Source organism: Pleurodeles waltl, chromosome 1_1, assembly GCF_031143425.1.
Source record: "Pleurodeles waltl isolate 20211129_DDA chromosome 1_1, aPleWal1.hap1.20221129, whole genome shotgun sequence".
Lineage (NCBI taxonomy): Eukaryota > Metazoa > Chordata > Amphibia > Caudata > Salamandridae > Pleurodeles > Pleurodeles waltl.
This window is the reverse complement of record NC_090436.1, coordinates 529,309,556-529,331,155: the sequence shown is the minus strand read 5'-3', so window position 1 is coordinate 529,331,155 and position 21,600 is coordinate 529,309,556. Positions and strand designations below refer to the sequence as shown.

General features: G+C 43.2%; 1 protein-coding gene across 4 annotated transcripts in view; it reads left to right on the top strand.

Moving 5' to 3' along the window:
• The window catches only part of SKIC3 (SKI3 subunit of superkiller complex), a 1,026,707-nt gene that overhangs the window by 377,262 nt on the left and 627,845 nt on the right, over nucleotides 1-21,600 (top strand). For all 4 annotated transcript variants that reach the window (XM_069225585.1, XM_069225575.1, XM_069225607.1 and 1 more), the window contains exons 21-23: nucleotides 2,877-2,955; nucleotides 14,022-14,083; nucleotides 14,167-14,223. In XM_069225585.1, the coding sequence (XP_069081686.1) occupies nucleotides 2,877-2,955; nucleotides 14,022-14,083; nucleotides 14,167-14,223 (198 nt within the window). The remainder of the gene's footprint in view (nucleotides 1-2,876; nucleotides 2,956-14,021; nucleotides 14,084-14,166; nucleotides 14,224-21,600) is intronic.

Sequence of the window (21,600 nt, the reverse complement as noted above, 5' to 3'; positions counted from 1 at the left end):
ACATCACTGGAGTGCCCAAAAGCACAAGGTGTGCAATACTCAGAGACATGGCCAAGGTAAGAAAGGCTGAAAGACGACCACCACTGAACAAGACACACAAGCTGAAACGTCAAGACTGGGCCAAGAAATATCTCAAGACTGATTTTTCTAAGGTTTTATGGACTGATGAAATGAGAGTGAGTCTTGATGGGCCAGATGGATGGGCCCGTGGCTGGATTGGTAAAGGGCAGAGAGCTCCAGTCCGACTCAGACGCCAGCAAGGTGGAGGTGGAGTACTGGTTTGGGCTGGTATCATCAAAGATGAGCTTGTGGGGCCTTTTCGGGTTGAGGATGGAGTCAAGCTCAACTCCCAGTCCTACTGCCAGTTCCTGGAAGACACCTTCTTCAAGCAGTGGTACAGGAAGAAGTCTGCATCCTTCAAGAAAAACATGATTTTCATGCAGGACAATGCTCCATCACACGCGTCCAAGTACTCCACAGCGTGGCTGGCAAGAAAGGGTATAAAAGAAGGAAATCTAATGACATGGCCTCCTTGTTCACCTGATCTGAACCCCATTGAGAACCTGTGGTCCATCATCAAATGTGAGATTTACAAGGAGGGAAAACAGTACACCTCTCTGAACAGTGTCTGGGAGGCTGTGGTTGCTGCTGCACGCAATGTTGATGGTGAACAGATCAAAACACTGACAGAATCCATGGATGGCAGGCTTTTGAGTGTCCTTGCAAAGAAAGGTGGCTATATTGGTCACTGATTTGTTTTTGTTTTGTTTTTGAATGTCAGAAATGTATATTTGTGAATGTTGAGATGTTATATTGGTTTCACTGGTAATAATAAATAATTGAAATGGGTATATATTTTTTTTTGTTGAGTTGCCTAATAATTATGCACAGTAATAGTCACCTGCACACACAGATATCCCCCTAACATAGCTAAAACTAAAAACAAACTAAAAACTACTTCCAAAAATATTCAGCTTTGATATTAATGAGTTTTTTGGGTTCATTGAGAACATGGTTGTTGTTCAATAATAAAATTAATCCTCAAAAATACAACTTGCCTAATAATTCTGCACTCCCTGTATAGTGCTAGCCGAAGCAAATTCTCCATTTGCGCTTAGATTTGCAAATGTTAATATCCCTGGAGATCTTAATCTTCATTTTGAAGATGTAAATTACGCTGTGGCATTTAACCTGTCTATAGACCTTGAAGACCTTGAATCCTTGCACCTTGTTCAACATATCACCATGCTATACCAGTGTCCTGCTTGCTCCAGGCCTATGCTGTTAATGCTTGGGTGGAATTGGATAAGAATGCCAATTTACCCATGAATTGCAACAGCCGTGGCAGAAAACCTATGATCCCTCTCCCATGCAAAATACATGACCACTATTAAAAACTATCATAGAGCCATTCGAAAATCATGATTGGCTTCTAATGTTGAGACCTCCCAAGACTGCCAGAGAAAGATTTTCTGTTGTAAAATCCTGGAGAGACCCTACTCATAAAACACAAACTCCACCAATCTCTGAGGAAGCGTGCAGTGAGTTGGCTGAGTTTTGTTAGGAGAATTTTGGCTATATATGCTTGCCCTCTTTCTTATGGTGAATGAGTCTCAACAATCATCGGTGCCTGTCTTCATTCAATCTAATTGATGCAGAATATTTTGAGACGTTTTTTAATTGCATCAGATAATGGTGTCTGCAAGATCCTATGTCTTTGATATTAAAAAAGGCAAGTCACATACTGTTCCTGACGCTGATTGAACTTCTCAATTTATCTATAAGTTCAGCCATCATCCTGCAGCCATGGAAGCACACAGCAGTCATTTACCATTGCTTAAAAAGCCTACTCTGAATTCTAATAAACTGGAGAATTATTGCCTGATCTCCCTCTGGCCGCTGCAAGCAAAAATCCTTAAACTCCCTTCCTAGAATCAGCCTCTTGCATTCATCTCAGTCAGACATTTCCTCCTGTCACAGTACTGACTCTGTGCTCTTAGGGGCAACTGAAAATCCCAGAGAACTCTTGGACTGTGGCACTGATTCTGCTTGACCCGAGTGCTGCTTTTGACACCGTATCCTATCGTGTGCTCCTGAGAATACTCAGTGAATGTGGCATCCACAACAATGGTTTGCATCCTTTTTGGAACAGCACTCCACCCAGGTAACCTTGAGATCATACTCCCCAACTCTATCTCTCTTAGCTTTTGGCGTTCCTCAAACCTTGTCATTGAGCCCATTGCCAAATTTGTGTTGACAGTTTTTAAGTAGTCATTTCCTTTAGCTCTGGGAAGCCCTGTTAGTGCAGCCATGTGCTTTATACATTTCTAAAAGAGAAATACTTCGCTATTTATCAATGTTGACCCTATGTAAGACATTTCTAGTAGAAATATCTTGTGAATTGTTGCTAAATAAATGTACAAATACCAGTGTTGGATCAATGCAACTTGCTTCCCTCATGGACTAGGATTGAGTTGAAGGTGTCCGGCTTGCCTAAAAGGTGCCATCAGTGTTTCTACTTCCTAGCATTTAGTTAGACACAATACAAAAACTAAAACCTTGCAGTGAACCTTCTCTGAAAATGCTGTGCTAAACTTTAATGCCCTGCTAGCTAGCATAACTGTGGCCGAATATTTGACCTTTGGCAAATAACTTCAATGCTTGTTGTTTGAATATTATTAAGAATACAAATTTGTTGAATGTGTTCTTATTACTGGCATATTTAAATTTTTCTTTGTTATATAATTATTTTGTATACGTTTATTTTTGCCTTGCTTTCTTTTAACCTAGCCAGTCTATCTGTTTTTATTGTGCAGTGTTCTAATTAATATGCTACTCCAGTATATAGTCAGTGAAATAACATACTTTTTTTACAGTGTCTTAAAAAAGCAGTAATGCTGGACAGTCAAAGCCATCTATACTGGAACTCTCTAGGTGTTGTTGCCTGCTCCTCGGGTAAGTCTCTGCCTGTTTATTTATTAGTAATTTTGTATAGCGCAAACAGCGCATAGAGTGACAGAGGGAATTCCAGACATTGCACAGTTGATAATAGCAGCAGCAAATGAACGGAATGCGTTTTAAACGTGTGCTGAGCTAACATTTGCTGGATAAACAGTAAGACAGTCGGAACATATGTGCAGTAGGTTACAAAGAGTGCAAGTGAGAAGGCAGAACGTAGACACTGACTCGGATATAAACAAAGGCCAAGAATACATGAATACTCCTTGTACTAAGAGTAGAACACAGGAAGGAGTGTTGTGCTCCATAGTGAGGCCGCTAGCCAGAGCCCCTCATTCTTGAGTGAGACCACACACTTGTTCACAGTGAAACTAGTCAGAGATTGGGCCTACAAGATGGAAGCTAGTTCAGAAGGTGTTGCTGGAATAGTTGCTTTTTCATTTCAGTGTTGAAGACTTTGAGGGAGTGGTTAGTTATATTACCAGGTGGGAGAGAGGTTCTGAGCTTCCATGCACTCCTAGAGAAAGACCGTTTCGGAGTGCTTTTAAATTTGCGGATTGGAAGTTCAAGCAGTACGGTGTCTAGTTCCGTGTTTATTTTTAATTGCTCATTGTGCACCTCATAATATTATTATGTTAATTAGAATCACCTAATTGATGTGGGATGCTGTACTGAGTGATATAGCCTGTAATTTGTGCTGACGGCTCTGTTGTTCCGTGGTATGATAAATAGCCCATTTGGAAAACGTCTTCAGTGGATAATGGCCACGTATATCATTAGGGAAGATACAAGTTTGGTGATTGAGTAATACCATACTTGTGTGCCTTATCTACAATAGACTCATTAGTTGGTAATTGTTCCCTGATATCACTGAGTTTTAAGTAGAATTATAAAAAATATATCTGTTTGTAAATCTCTAAATTACAGCTGGCATCTGACCATTTCCAAAGTGCATCATTCAAAGTGTATCATTCAAAAAATATTGTTATGGCTTTTGAATGTGTGCAACGAGCAACAACTAAGTGATATTCTCTATATTGTAGTTTAGTAATTGCAGATAAATCCTGAAGGGATACAAGTGTTCGATGGCATATGTTGCTGCAGATACACATGTTGAGCACAGTCCGCTGCCTGGTGTTGGGCTCGGAGTATTACAAGTTGTTTTTCTTCGAAGAAGTCTTTTTTGGTCACGGGACCGAAGGACTCCTCCCTCTTCGGCTCCATTGCGCATGGGCGTCGACTCCATCTTAGATTGTTTTTTTCCGCTGTCGGGTTCGGACGTGTTCCTTTTCGCTCCGTGTTTCGGTTCGGAAAGTTAGTCAGAATCTCGGAAGAAAGCGTCGGTATTGTTCCGTTCGGTATCGGGATAGTTAGGTACATCGACATCGATCATCGGAAGACTTTGGGGTAGCTTCGATCCCCCATCGGGGCCTGGTCGGCCCGACCGCGTGTGACGCCGAAGCCGATGGAACGGACCCCGTTCCGTTTCTGCCCAAAATGTCACAGTAAGTATCCTTATACAGATCAGCACTTGGTCTGTAACTTGTGCTTGTCCCCCGAGCACAAGGAGGATACCTGTGAGGCCTGTCGAGCCTTCCGGTCCAGAAAAACACTCCGGGACCGAAGAGCCAGGCGTCTACAAATGGCGTCCACGCCGACAAAACAACGTTTCGACGACGAAGAGGAAACATTCTCGGTTCCGGACTCAGAATCCGGAGACTCCGACGTCGAACAACAACAACAAACAGTGAGTAAGACGTCGAAAATAAAGACCATCGAAAAAACAAAAGCCCAGGGGACGCCACTGCCAACAGGCCATGGCTCGACCCATAAAACCGGCGACCCGTCGAAGGCGCCGAAAAAGGGCACGCCCATAGCGAAGACACCCGACTCCGGTCGAGGGACCGCCATGGAGCAACCTCGGAGCCAAGATAGCGGCTCCGAGAAGCAAAAACAAGATGCCGGCACCGAAAAACATCGGCACCGAGACACACTGCCGAAAGCCACAAAAATTCAGTCCGTACCGAAGCCGAAAAAAGATTCTCTCTCGGCGCCGAAAAGTTCCACACCTCCTTCCTACACAGAGGAACAAGGAATAAGTGGCCAGATGCACAGATTTGGACAAGAGCTCCAAAGTGTAGAATCAGACTACACACAAAAGAGACTGTACATCCAACAAGACACAGGGAAGATATCAACCCTTCCCCCAATAATGAGAAAAAGAAGGATCGGATTTCTCAAGGATGATGCACAACCACAAGCCAAAGTGGTTAAAAAAGTCACGCCTCCGCCCTCTCCACCACAACAGGCATCGCCGGCACAAACTCCACCACAAATGCACTCACCAGCGCAAACTACTATAAGTCCAGATAATCAGGATCAAGACGCTTGGGACTTATACGACACCCCAGTGCCGGACAATGATCCCGATTCATACCCCACAAAGCCGTCACCGCCAGAGGACAGTACCTCATACTCGCAACTGGTGGCTAGGGCAGCAGAATTCCACAATGTCCAACTGCATTCCGATCCTATAGAGGATGATTTTTTATTTAACACCCTCTCGGCTACACATAGCCAATATCAATGTCTCCCAATGCTACCAGGGATGTTACGGCACGCAAAACAAATTTTTGAAGAGCCCGTAAAATCAAGAGCCATCACCCCAAGGGTGGATAAGAAATATAAACCACCACCCACAGACCCAGTGTTTATTACTTCGCAGTTACCACCTGACTCCGTAGTAGTAGGGGCAGCTCGCAAAAGAGCAAATTCCCATACATCTGGCGACGCCCCACCTCCGGACAAAGAAAGCCGAAAATTTGATGCGGCAGGAAAAAGAGTCGCATCACAGGCAGCCAACCAATGGCGCATCGCAAATTCTCAAGCGCTGCTAGCCCGATATGACCGCGCACACTGGGATGAGATGCAACTTCTCATAGACCATCTTCCCCAGGAATACCAAAAAAGGGCGCAGCAAATAGTTGAAGAGGGACAAACAATCTCGAACAATCAAATCCGCTCTTCAATGGACGCAGCCGATACTGCAGCAAGAACAGTCAACACTGCTGTCACCATAAGGAGACACGCTTGGCTACGCACTTCAGGCTTCAAACCTGAAATCCAGCAGGCTGTCCTTAATATGCCCTTCAACGAAAAACAACTTTTTGGCCTTGAAGTGGACACAGCCATTGAAAAACTTAAAAAGGACACAGACACGGCCAAAGTCATGGGCGCACTCTACTCCCCGCAGAGCAGAGGCTCTTTTAGAAAAACTCCATTTAGAGGGGGGTTTCGTGGCCAACCCACAGACACCACCAGCCAACAAACAAGAACCACACCCTATCAGGGTTCATTCCAAAGGGGAGGTTTCAGGGGATATAGAGGGGGTCAATTCCCAAGGAGTAGGGGAAAATTCCAAACTCCAAAAACACCTCCACCTAAACAATGACTTTCAAGTCACACAACCCCTTCACTCAACACCAGTGGGGGGAAGACTAAGCCAATTCTACCAATCTTGGCAGCAGATTACAACAGACAATTGGGTACTAGCAATAATCCAACATGGCTATTGCATAGAATTCCACAAATTCCCACCAAACATCCCTCCAAAAACACGCAAAATGTCACTACAACATTTAGAACTTTTAGGACTAGAAGTTCAAGCACTACTGCAAAAGGATGCAATAGAATTAGTACCAGTACAACAAAAAAACACAGGAGTTTACTCCCTGTACTTTCTAATTCCAAAAAAAGACAAAACATTAAGACCAATATTAGATCTCAGGACACTAAATACCTACATCATATCGGACCACTTTCACATGGTCACACTACAAGACATCATTCCACTGCTCAAACAGCAAGATTACATGACCACATTAGACCTAAAAGATGCGTACTTTCATATACCGATACATCCTTCTCACAGAAAGTACCTAAGGTTCGTATTCAAAGGAATACATTACCAATTCAAGGTGTTGCCATTCGGAATAACAACTGCACCAAGAGTATTCACAAAATGTCTAGCAGTAGTAGCAGCACATATCAGGAGACAACAAATACATGTGTTTCCTTACCTAGACGATTGGCTAATCAAGACCAACACAGTAAGAAAGTGCACAAACAACACCACATATGTCATACAAACCCTTCACAAACTGGGTTTCTCCATCAACTATACAAAGTCACACCTCGAACCGTGTCAGACACAACAATATCTAGGGGCAACCATCAACACATCAAAAGGAATTGCCACTCCAAGTCCACAAAGAGTTCAAGCATTCCACAAGTTAATAAGTGCTATGTTTCCAAACCAAAAGATACAAGCAAAATTTGTGCTAAAACTTCTAGGCATGATGTCATCATGCATAGCCATTGTCCCAAACGCAAGACTACACATGCGACCCTTACAACAGTGCCTAGCATCACAATGGTCACAAGCACAGGGTCAACTTCTAGATCTGGTGTTGGTAGACCGCCAAACATACCTCTTGCTTCTATGGTGGAACAGCAACAATTTAAACAAAGGGCGGACATTTCAGGACCCAGTGCCTCAATACGTTATAACAACAGATGCTTCCATGACAGGGTGGGGAGCACACCTCAATCACCACAGCATTCAAGGACAATGGGACGTACACCAAACAAAATTTCATATAAATTACCTAGAACTGTTAGCAGTATTTCTAGCGTTAAAAGCCTTTCAACCCATAATAACACACAAATACATTCTTGTCAAAACAGACAACATGACAACAATGTATTATTTAAACAAACAAGGAGGAACACACTCAACACAATTGTGTCTCCTAACACAAAAAATATGGCAGTGGGCGATTCACAACCACATTCGCCTAATAGCACAATTTATTCCAGGGATCCAAAACCAACTAGCAGACAACCTTTCGCGAGATCACCAACAAGTCCACGAATGGGAAATTCACCCCCAAGTTCTGAACAATTACTTTCAAATTTGGGGAACACCCCAGATAGATTTGTTCGCAACAAAAGAAAACGCAAAATGCCAAAACTTCGCATCCAGGTACCCACACCGCGAATCACAAGGCAATGCTCTATGGATGAGTTGGTCAGGGATATTTGCATACGCTTTTCCCCCCTCCCTCTCCTTCCATATCTAGTAAACAAATTGAGTCAAAACCAACTCAAACTCATACTGATAGCACCCACATGGGCAAGACAACCTTGGTATACAACTCTACTAGACCTTTCACTAGTACCGCATGTCAAACTACCCAACAGACCAGATCTGTTAACACAACACAAACAACAGATCAGGCATCCAAACCCAGCATCATTGAATCTAGCAATTTGGCTCCTGAAATCCTAGAATTCGGACACTTAGACCTCACACAAGAATGTATGGCGGTCATAAAACAAGCTAGAAAAGCTTCCACTAGACACTGCTATGCATCTAAGTGGAAAAGATTTGTTTGCTACTGCCATACCAATCAAATCCAACCATTGCATGCCTCTACAAAGGACATAGTGGGATACTTACTACATTTGCAAAAAGCAACCCTCGCTTTTTCATCTATAAAAATACACCTCGCAGCAATATCTGCTTACCTACAAACTACTCATTCATCGTCTCTATTTAGAATACCAGTTATTAAAGCATTCATGGAAGGGCTAAAAAGAATTATACCACCAAGAACACCACCAGTTCCTTCATGGAACCTTAACATCGTCTTGACAAGACTCATGGGTCCACCTTTTGAACCCATGCATTCCTGTGAAATGCAATATTTAACGTGGAAAGTCGCATTTCTCATTGCAATCACATCCCTCAGAAGAGTAAGTGAAATACAGGCATTTACCATACAAGAACCATTTATTCAAATACACAAAAATAAAATAGTTCTAAGAACAAATCCAAAATTTCTACCAAAAGTAATCTCACCATTCCATTTAAATCAAACAGTAGAATTACCAGTGTTCTTCCCACAGCCAGATTCCGTGGCTGAAAGGGCACTACATACATTAGACATCAAAAGAGCACTAATGTACTACATTGACAGAACAAAGTTAATCAGGAAAACAAAACAACTGTTCATAGCTTTTCAAAAACCACACATAGGAAATCCAATCTCTAAACAAGGCATTGCTAGATGGATAGTCAGATGTATTCAAACATGCTATCTTAAAGCCAAGAGAGAATTGCCTATTACACCAAAGGCACACTCAACCAGAAAGAAAGGTGCTACAATGGCCTTTATAGGAAACATTCCTATGAGCGAAATATGTAAGGCTGCAACCTGGTCTACGCCTCATACATTTACTAAACACTACTGTGTAGATGTACTAAATGCACAACAAGCTACAGTGGGCCAAGCTGTACTAAGAACATTATTCCAAACTACTTCAACTCCTACAGGCTAAACCACCGCTTTTAGGGGAGGTAACTGCTTTATAGTCTATGCTCAACATGTGTATCTGCAGCAACATATGCCATCGAACTGAAAATGTCACTTACCCAGTGTACATCTGTTCGTGGCATTAGTCGCTGCAGATTCACATGTGCCCTCCCGCCTCCCCGGGAAGCCTGTAACCGTTTAGAAGTAAATCTTAAATCTTAAACATTTGTACATTTGTAAATAATTATTATAAACTTTTTATGTACATACGTATTCACTCCATTGCATGGGCACTATTTATAGCAAACAACTCCAGCCTCACCCTCTGCGGGGAAAACAATCTAAGATGGAGTCGACGCCCATGCGCAATGGAGCCGAAGAGGGAGGAGTCCTTCGGTCCCGTGACCAAAAAAGACTTCTTCGAAGAAAAACAACTTGTAATACTCCGAGCCCAACACCAGGCAGCGGACTGTGCTCAACATGTGAATCTGCAGCGACTAATGCCACGAACAGATGTACACTGGGTAAGTGACATTTTCATTCTTGTATCAGAAGCTTCTTTCCCGAGTGCTTTAGATAGGCATTTAAATCTATGCATGTTTGTCAGTGACGACCAGCTAACTCAAGGACGTTTGTCATGTCTCCCTTCAGTCAAGCCTTTTGAATCTTTTTCTAACTCTTATGTATGTTTCTTAATTACTTGCTTTAATTGTGAATAGAGTCAATATGTGTTGGAGCCTATTTGTGAAACACCTGATACATAAAGACCCCCACTATGTGAATTAGAGGCATATACACCGGTGCAATACCGAGAAAGTATTCCAGTGCCCTCTGCATGGCGTTTAATCTAATTTAATCTAAAGTAATATAATGTAAATAAAAAACATGCAGGGCAGAGAAATAATGTTGCTCAAAAGAAGTGGCATCGGTTCTGACGTTAACAGTGAGGTGCCTGTTTCAAATAACCTGGCGTTCCTGTCCCGAGTCCACCATTTCCGACTAAGAGGATTTGTCGTTGTGAAGAAGGGGCACATACCAGATGATGTAACATCGAACTGCGTGTATTCCCGTTTTGCCAGTTTTCTACGCAGATCTGATTACGGGGCCATTCCTAATGGGAGCTTTAGGGTGCTGTTTATTGCTAGTTCTTGGGAAATCTCCCACTTGTTTGAGGTTGGGACAGTTCAGGACTGTAGCGTTTTGCCATCTGGTAATTAAATTATATAAACTTCACGTCTGCTGATAATCCAATAACCATCAATTAAGCTTTCCATAAATAGGTACTTGTAAATATCCCTTCCCATGCTGAATGATGGTGGTATCCACTAGAATAGGAGCTAAAAGAGAGGTTGGATGTTTAGCACCCAGCGGCACTGACAGCATTGCTACATCACCATTCCTTCAGCTGTGATTAACCACCACAACTAAGTTTGCATCCAGAATGGTCAGATATTGATCTGCTAATCATCACTGGGGGCTTTTCTCCCTTCTGAGAAATAACTGTGATGATTGCACACAAAAGTACTCTGATTTTCATGCCAGTCATTCTAAAGTTAACTTGCATCATTCCTAGTGCTTCTGTCCTTCTTTGTCAGTCCTGAGTGCCTAAGTATAGGACAGACAAATAATTTCATGTATCACCTGCCTATTGCCAAGAACACTTATCTTGTTGATTGTCTGAATGAAAGCTTTCTGTGATAGCGGAAGGGGCAAACTTGCTGCAGCTCTCATTTGTTAATGAGCATAAAAGTTTGGAATACAGCTACCATAATCTGCTGGTGACAGATTGGTGGTCTTGTAGGCATCAAGAAAGCATATTGCATTTTTCTGTGGTTTTGTTTTTTTCTTTACTGTAAGGAAATGCCTACTTGGCATGGTTACCCCCTGACTTTTTGCCTTTGCTGATGCTAAGTTATGATTTGAAAGTGTGCTGGGACCCTGCTAACAAGGCCCCAGCACCAGTGTTCTTTCCCTAAACTGTACCTTTGTCTCCACAATTGGCACAACCCTGGCACTCAGGTAAGTCCCTTGTAATTGGTACCCCTGGTACCAAGGGCCCTGATGCCAGGGAAGGTCTCTAAGGGCTGCAGCATGTCTTGTGCCACCCTAGGGACCCCTCACTCAGCACAAGCACACTGCCTCTCAGCTTGTTTGTGCTGGTGGGGAGAAAATGACTAAGTCAACATGGCACTCCCCTCAGAGTGCCATGCCAACCTCACACTGCCTGTGGCATAGGTAAGTCACCCCTCTAGCAGGCCTTACAGCCCTAAGGCAGGGTGCACTATACCACAGGTGAGGGCATAGGTGCATGAGCACTATGCCCCTACAGTGTCTTAGCAAAACTTTAGACATTGTAAGTGCAGGGTAGCTATAAGAGTATATGGTCTGGGAGTTTGTCAAACACGAACTCCACAGTACCATAAGGGCTACACTGAAAACTGGGAAGTTTGGTATCAAACTTTTCAGCACAATAAATGCACACTGATGCCAGTGCACAATGTATTGTAAAATACACCCAGAGGGCATCTTAGAGATGCCCCCTGAAAACATACCCGACTTCCAGTGTAGGCTGACCAGTTTCTGCCAGCCTGCCACACACCAGACATGTTGCTGGCCACATGGGAAGAGTGCCTTTGTCACTCTGTGGCCAGGAACAAAGCCTGTACTGGGTGGAGGTGCTTCTCACCTCCCCCTGCAGGAACTGTAACACCTGGTGGTGAGCCTCAAAGGCTCACCCCTTTTGTTACAGTGCCCCAGGGCATCCCAGCTAGTGGAGATGCCCACCCCTCCGGCCACTGCTCCCACTTTTGGCGGCAAAGCTGGAGGAGATAATGAGAAAAACAAGGAGGAGTCACCCACCTGCAGTGAAGACTGAGACGACAACTGCTTTGGCGCCAGCCCTACCGGCCTTTTTCCCAACTTCGAAGAAAACTGCAACAGCAACGCATCCAACAGGGACCAGCGACCTCTAAAGCCTCAGAGGACTGCCCTTCACCCAAGGACCAAGAAACTCCCGTGAGAAGCGGCCCTGTTCAACAACCTGCAACTTTCTTGCAACAAAGAAACAACTTTAAAGACTTCACGTTTCCCGCCAGAAGCGTGAGACTTTCCACTCTGCACCCGACGCTCCCGGCTCGACCTGCAGAAAACCAACACCTCAGGGAAGCCTTCCTGGCGACTGCGAGCCCATGAGTAACCAGAGACGACCCTCCTGAGCCCCCACAGTGACGCCAGCAGAGAGAATCCAGAGGCTCCCCCTGACCGTAACTGCCTGTAACAAGGGACCCGACACCTGGAACCAATACTGCACCGCAGCCCCCAGGACCTGAAGGAACCGAACTCCAGTGCAGGAGCGACCCCCAGGCGACCCTCTGCCTATCCCAGGTGGTGGCTACCCCGAGGAGCCCCCCTGTGCCTGCCTGCATTGTTGAAGTGACCCCTGGGTCCCTCCATTACTTCCTACCTAAAACCCGATGCCTGTTTGCACACTGCAACCGGCCGCCCCTGTGCCGCTGAGGGTGTACTTTCTGTGCCTGCTTGTGTGCCCCCCCGAAGACTCGGGAACTTACCTGCTGGCAGACTGGAACCGGCGCACCCCTGTTCTCTATTGAAGCCTATGTGTTTTGGGCTCCTCTTTGACCTCTGCACCTGACCGGCCCTGAGCTGCTGGTGTGGTAACTTTGGGGTTGCCTTGAACCCCCATCGGTGTGCTACCTTGGCCCCAACTTTGAGACTGTAAGTGTTTTACTTACCTGCAAACCTAACCTTTACTTACCTCCCCCAGGAACTGTTGATCTGTTCACTGTGTCCACTTTGAAAATAGCTTATTGCCATTTTTACAAAGACTGTATATGATATTGCTTTTATTCAAAGTTCCTAAAGTATCTAAGTGAAGTACCTTACATTTAAAGTATTACTTGTAAATCTTGAACCTGTGGTTCTTAAAATAAACTAAGAAAATATATTTTTCAATATAAAAACCTATTGGCCTGGAGTAAGTCTTTGAGAGTGTGTTCCTCGTTTATTGCCTGTGTGTGTACAACAAATGCTTAACACTACCCTCTGATAAGCCTACTGCTCGACCACACTACCACAAAATAGAGCATTAGAATTATCTCTTTTTGCCACTATCTTACGTCTAAGGGGAACCCTTGGATTCTGTGCACACTATTTCTTACTTTGAAATTGTATATACTGAGCCAACTTCCTACAATTAACCAGTAGGAAGTGAAGTTCCATCCCGTTCTTAAGTGTTCACTACTTCATATTTTTTTGTCCCTGAAAGCTTCTCAAGTAGATAGAGCCATGTAAATGTATTTGCCCCGAATTGAAAGCCACAAAAACACACCGGTTTAAATGGTCTAAAACACTTGTTATGTATTGTGAAGGCACCTCATTCACAATTACTCTTTAATACTGTGGCAAATTGATATTTTGATAAAAATTGTATTGTGAACTTAGCACTCATAAATTATCTAGCTTCTAGCCTGTATAGTATCCTTAGTTAGTAATGATGCAGCTAGTGGCAGTAAGCAATTGCTATTCTCTTGCCCCCAAAGCCCCAATGTGTTCTCTGAAATAATCTTAGCATCACAGCTGGACCTTTGTTATATGCATGTGTTTATGAATGTGAATATCTCTGTTGTGTTGTTGCATTATCTCATATTTTAAACTTCTCAATTTCAGAAATCGCAAACTATGCTCTTGCTCAACACGCCTTTATCAAATCAATCCAGTCAGAGCAAAATGTAAGTACAATGGTCCATATATTTGGGATTTCATTAGAGCTGTTGTCTCTTTTATATTTTTATGTGTCTTGTTTTTGTTCTAGAATGTTGCAGCTTGGACCAATTTAGGAATTTTGTACATTGTAAATGAAAACATTGAGGTAAGTTGGGCATTTAAGCAATACATCACTTACATGATTTAACTAAGTTATATTAGTTAAAGTGTCAATGTTGTACTGAAATGTTCTCCATGTGAAATATCTCCATATAAAGGCTGGGCCCTGCACAAGAAATACATAGTTTCTGGTTGGGAGAGTACAGGATTAGCAAAAATATGATGTCTGTAGGATGACGCCAGCTTCTTCGGATTTTAACACTCATGGTAGTGGTGTCCCACTTGAGGTGTCCCTGCAGTGGCATATACTTCTGCTTTAGTTAGTTGTTGAGAGCTTTCTGAAAGTTTTCACCTTCTTAATGAATATGCATAGCGGGTTATCAACAATTAACTTAATTGTAGCACACCCTAGCACACTTTACCTCTCCAAAACTCCAGCACATACTGGCATTCTAAGACAATATTAACGATACTCTTAATGAAGCAACATCAAAGGAACTAGCCACACACACCTTATGTTCAAACAGTAAAAAAAAAAAAATAAACACCCTTGTAGCGGCAATAAATGCAGTGCATACAGTTTAGGAGCTCACTATGTACATTATGGTGTAGTATCTGTAATATTTATTTACAAAGAAAATCCTTTCATTTGATCAGTATTTTTATGACTTTTTTAGGTCTTAGTCCTTCTTTCACGTAACACTCATCCAGTCTGAGATCAATCAACCTTTGTTCTTGTACCCCATCTTAACCCTCTGCACTCACCTCTGTATTATAACAATTTGCAGTCTGTCTGCCGCCCCTCTCTTTACACTTTCCATTTTTCCACACTTTCTTCAGAGAATGTTTACATATCCTGTCATCTCTCACTGCCGTTTATTTCATTCTCATCAATTTCCAATGCTTGTTTATCACCTAATGTTACGCGACTGAAATGCCACACTCTTCCATCTCTCCGCCTAATGGAATTACTCAATACTTCAACCACTTAGAGCTCCTATATCCGTATTCATTCTTTTCTTTAATCTGACCCTTTGGCCTTCCTTAATGTACCTCCTACTCGCCTAATCTCATGTCATACCATTATTAATACACTTTCTGCACGCTTTGCATTGCCTGCCTCAGTTACTCCACTGGCCATCTTTGTCTATCTGATCATCCGTGAGCTTCCTTGTTGCCAGGCACTCTTTCTAGCATTACACTAACTGGACTAAACACTGCAGCGCCACTGATTATAAACTGATATGCCCACAAAACTTTATTTTTTTCACATTTTATAAATATATATATATTTTTTTAACAGCATACAAAAATGGTACAGTGTGTTCCAACATAATTTTCGTTACAGAGTCAGCATTTCTAGACTCGAAACTTCACTATTTTTATGTGACACTCTGATTCATTTAAAAGTACTTGTCTTAACACCAATATACACTTTTATTGGAAAAAAAGACAAGGCGTTAGTCATTTATAGAAGTGTAGTGTTTCTTCTCTGAATTTTTTTGCCAGTACAGTCTCATACATTTTCTTTTTCTTCTAAGTAGTGTGTGTCAGATGGTGAACTTGGGTGGCATAAGCCTGATCTATGTAAAATTGCCAACATGTGTTAGACTGTTTCTTTTGCATATGTGTTAAATTATTCACTCTGTTTTGTATGATGTTAGTTTATTTTTCTGTTGTATAAATGGTGCAACGTTTAGACCACCACTTTACCAATGGAGGAATAGTGAGCTGTTTCCAGTGGTACACTGTTGTAGTGTGAGGTTTTATGAGTATTCACCTGTATGCCCATGAAACACATAAATGGATAACATTTCAGTTATGTCACTGTTATTTGTATAACTTGGCCTGTTATTCCTCTCCAGCATTTTTTTTTCTTTCTCTGCACTTCCACCACATATGAACATCTTTCGGATAACACAAACAGAGCATAGAGCCCTACTGCGGCTAAGCACAACCCATAATTAAGTTAATACTCACTTTATGTGGAGTGAATAACAACACAGTTGTAGCCCTGAACCACATGTTCAACCATGCATCATCCTCAACAGTTATTTGTAACTCTTTCCCTAATCTTTTGTATGAGAGTTTGGGTGTGTTCTGTAAGTTTACCAGTAATTTGTATAGTATGTTTATGCCATTTTTGTACAGCGGTCTCACCACAAACTATTCTTATTTTGATGGATACTTCTGACTACAGATTCCTCACCTTTAAAATACCCCCACACTGGATCTGTAAGATTATTTAGCATAGGCCCTGCATGCCACTCGATTGTCATGCAGCTTCATGATGAATCCACTACACCCTGCCACTGCAGTGATGAGTGGAGTAGCTTATAGGTGCCATCCAATCGCGCTGACCATCAGTTTTCCTCCCCATGCACCCACCCCTTGTCCCCGATGTACACAGATCCAGAGCTTGCGCCTACTTTTTTCTCATCACTTCGTGACTTTTTGTTTCTCTAACATTTCTTTCCAGTGTGTAAAGTAATATGTCCCCTCCTAAAACTACAGGATTTAAGTCTTGGAGGGACTGTTGCAAGGAAATGTCTCTGACAAATTCCCACTTTGCGTGTCTGTGATGTTTGAGGTTGGGCCCTGACTCCAAGTCTGGCATGGAGTGTGACCCGATGCCCCAATGGCAGAACATGAGGCCAAACTTTATATTGCCAGTCACCAAAGGAAGCCACATGACAGCCACTCAAAGTCAAGGACACAGACCAGTTCCCCTTTATAGGATAGGTTCTGTGACATGTCGCCACAATCCAAGCCTTCGGGTAAATTTAAAAAAGAAACTCAAGAATTCCAAGCGTGCATCGGCTCCCTCTGGTACCTCTTCAGGCTCCTGTAGTGAAAATAGGTAGGTTTGACCACTGACTGTGTTTCACCACTGTGCATATTAGTTGTTCAATGTTCACCAGTTGCCGATTACATTTTGTATTCAGTTTAGCTGCCTGTTGGCTTTATCGTGGCGTTAGACATTACAGTTGAGACATTGTAGATGAGCTGTGTTTTTCCACATGGTAAACTAAGATTGTTTTTCGTATTTTCTCTTTCCGAACATGATAGCATGATAAGAGAGCACATATTTTTTGTTTTTCTTCAGTGCAGGGAACAGGTTGGCCTTGGAAGGTGGGCCTTGAAAAGTTGGCCAGTTCAACATTTTTCTGCTAACTCTGACCTACAGTAGCCAGCATGTTTTGAATATTTCTATCTGAAGTGGGAGGGCCTTTCAGAAGGCTTTTTCCATGATTGTTTAAGCTATAAAAAGGTGGCCCTGGTCAGTAGCGAGGGGAATTTCCGAGACCTCGGTCAGGATTGGATGTCAAATGCCTGGCACACACACTTGTCAAGTGAGGGTGGATATCTCTTTCTCGCAGTTGAACAGGGGTCGTCTTCTTGCTGGCATGAGAAAGATGAAGAGCTTGGCAGGCCCTATGTTGATTAATTTGTACTTTATCCTTTGCTTCACAATTATGCTACAATATAATCACATATATTTGCTGTGTACATTGCAGTTGGGAAGCACTTTGATATATTTTCCTTTCATTGCTGTGACTATTTTTAAACATGTACCTTTGACCTACTAATCTCCATAATTTTTTTAGGAACCTCGTGGTGGAATAATAATAAATGTCTTCTTTAAACTAAGAAGTGCATTCCAGAGATTTTTGTCAGCCCAGTCATTAGTGAAAGCAAAACAACTCCTCAAAGGCCTCCAGTCAGATTACTGCCCGTGGATCTATCCTCTGTGTCGTGTATGCCTCCTTTACCTATTTTGAGTTCAACTCTAACTTAAGAGCCGATTTCATGCTTGGCACAGTGATCTGTGCTGCTTCCTGAAATGTTGATGTTGTGGGCGTTGGAGGAGGATGTCAGTCCCAATGTTCTGTCTGAGTTAAATCAGTCCTGACCTCAGCCAATGCCACGCTTGAACTCAGTTCCTACATTCTGGCTCTCATAAGACAGTGCTTTTTCTAAGGAGCTGCCCTCCAGAGCTCAGAAAACATTTTGGAAAAGACTTACCAGAGCCAATCAGCTTTTGGTGATGATGGTGATGAAGGGACCAAATTCACCCCACAATATTATGATGACATTGATGATAGCTAGACCTCCAAGAGGTCTGACAATGGACTGTCTCAGTCCCTGAGATATAAATTGCATTGCCATAAGAATTTTGCACCAAGTTGGAACAGACTATTCAAAATTATCAGGATGCAACCATATATGTCATCCTGTGAGGTCTGTACACAACAGACTGCTTAGGAAAATCAGTCAGCACCAGCTTTGTGCCCTGACGCGAGATGTGGATGAGGTCCATGGACATCTTGGATCATACTCAGGCATCATTCATGGATATTCCTTTTCAGGGGCCTCGCCTCTTTACAAGAAGGCTGACTCTGCCCTCAAGCACTTTAAAAAGAGTAGATCCACTTCATGCTTCCTTGGTCTTTCTACACCCGCAAGGCGGTATTCCCAAAACTGTCACCCCTTTCAAGACATCATTAGGAGTTTCTTCTTCAGACAGTGTAAAATACCTCTGCTCCCACAACAGCCACCTCAGACCTTTTTGGGATCAAGGTAGAGAATCAAACAGACAGTGTCCTGCAGCAGGGACCAGCAAACTTCCTAGTCCCTGGCCCTCCGGCAGCAGCATCCAAGCTGCTTTAGTTATTCTTTAGTATCACATGACCACCCTGGGGAGGCAGGATCACTCCTTTTCTCCTCAGGTAGCAAGCCTCAACATCTGACAGGTGGGTCCCGCCACAGTGTAGTAGAGTTGCATCCTGCCATTCATTTTCACCTTTCTGCCTTTTCCACCTACATCACAGCGGCTTTCAGAGGACCATTTGTGCATTTTGCTGCAGAAAATGTAGGCTTGTTTGTAGAAAGGAGCTTTAGAGAGGGTCTCAGCCTTGGTGATCAGAACTTCTGAGTTGGGGAGCGTTGGAGATCAGATGACTTCGACCTCCGACAGAAGACTGCCTTAACATCAATCTGTTGGAGTTGTAGGCATTTCACTTGGCGTTGAAATCTTTCCTACTGTCCATCAAGAGGAGGCTAGTTCAGGTCCTCACAAACCCCATCACCGCCACATAGTATAGCAACAGGCTGGGCAGTGATCAAAGACCATCTCACGGATTCTTAAAATGAGAAGGTGAGCAAAGTTAGCCAGTGATGCCTAACAGATCACAAATAACAGCTACCCCTAGAAATTGCACAGGGCATCTCCAGCAATGGGGAGAACCCTGCCCCAATTTGCCAAGATCACTCAATGTCAACACTTTTGTGATTGTATCTCTGAGAGAGAGCCTTATTGGGAAATCCATTCAGCCAGTAGTGGGGCATAAGACTCCTGCATGCCTCCCCACGCTAGTTTTTCTACCCCGCGTTCTGAGGAAGATAAGAAGTGACTGGGCCCAAGTCATCTTAGTGACTCCAGATTGAGCCAGGAGAGTGTGGTACCCAGAACGTTTAATTTAGGCATAAGCATCTGTCTTCCAATCAGGCTGCTGCTTTAAGAGGATCTTCTTTAGCAGCAGTAGGGCAGGGTCTTGTATCTGGGCTTATGCAATGTAGCCCTAAATGTGTGAAGATTGTGCGAAGGCAGTTGACTGCATTCGAGCTACCCTATGAATCTATAGATATCATCCTGGCAGCTAAGTGTCCTTCTGCAAAATCTGTTAATGCCGAAAGCTGGTACACATTTGTGGCTGGTGTGGGAACAGTAACAAGCCTGTTGCAAGCTGAACTATTAGATGTGGATGTGTTTGTTCTGTCTTTGATCCAGCAAAGATAAAGGTTATTTGTTGGCACTTTCGACCTTTCTGTGTTTACCAGAGCAGCCGTTCTTATTGAAATCACCTTTTTTTTTTTTCCAGTTGCAAATGGTTTCTTTTTTTATTGTTTTACAAGTTCATTAGAATAGACACCAAAACCGAAACCAACCAGAATCAAACATAATACTACATATGTCATTCCCCTCCCCCCCCCAAAGAGTGCAATATTGAACTTGATAATTTATTCAGATGCATGTGCTAGCACCCCATCCCCTCCCCGCCGCCTGGCTCTACAATTAATTTCCCTGTCGGTACATAAAAAATTGTGTAACACCTTGTCAGCATAAGAAGACACATACTCTGCACAATATTTATCTCAGAGCACAAAAGGTTATCACAATGGTCTAGCCTCATCCTGAGTTTGTATATAGACTCGTAGAGGGTCCCAGATGTCTTTTGCCCTAGAGATGAGCAGAAGCAATGTAGCATTTGAGTCAGCAAGGTGACTACACATTACCATATCTTTCAACCAGCCCTTATAATCGGGGCCGCCTGTGCCCCCCCAGGTCAGTCAAGGCAACACGTCTCCGACCCAAGAGGAATGCCATCACCAATATGTTCCTACAGGACTTAGGAGCATCATCACTCCACCCAGTAGGAGCAACAAAGGGGTAAAAGTCACCACTCCATCCACCATGATGTTTGTCATGTGTCACTTGAGCCCAAAAAGCAGCAACTTTAGGGCCTAGCCATGCAAGATGGAAGTAGCCAGCCCTGGGAGGGCGGCACATCTACGGGAAAGGGAGCAAGATGACAGACTATGTCTGAGAAGACTAGCAGGAATGCAGTAGGCCCTATGTAAATATTTAAAATGGATCAGTCAATACCATCCATTAGGAGAAATATCTTTCCTGAGCGTACTTGGTTATGAGTAATATCAAGGGTTGCATTAGCTGACTGTTGCGTACGGACATCCCATTCAAGTTCAGAAGCAGCCTGAGAGATCATAGAGGACAAGTGGGTGACAATGTGAGTGGTCGAAGGATCGGCCAGTAGTAAAGACAAAAGCTGCAAATTCTCTGGGTGCCTGGAAAGGTAGGGAGAAACCTCTTTAAGACGTGTTTGAGGTTGTAGTAACTAAGCGTATCTACCTCTGGAGGGGCAATGAATTCCTCCAAAGAGAGGAACCTATGGTTGGGGAACAGACCTCCCATGAAGCAAAGCTGCATACTCCCCAGCACAGGAAGGAGCGCTGAGTAAGAATCAATACTGGTATACAGATAATGAACAATTTCATCCTGCATTGTGAACCGGGGACAAACACACCAGCAATCAGCCAATCGTGTTAACGCCCAGCTCGAGCATTTAGCCATATGAATATCCCAGTCTGAATGGGACGTTCGGGTGTACAGATACATTTGAATGGTAGCAGTGTCCAACAGGCCACATTCTTAATCTGCATTCGATGCCCAACAAACATTATGGATCCAGTGGTGAGCAAACTGTGCTTGGGCTACTACATAATACAATTCAATATTCGATGCCACAAAGCACCCTTTGAATTGAGGTTTTTGCAGCTTAGCCCACCCAATCTAGGGTTGATTGCCAGCCCACACAAAAGTAATCATAAGGGAACATAAGTG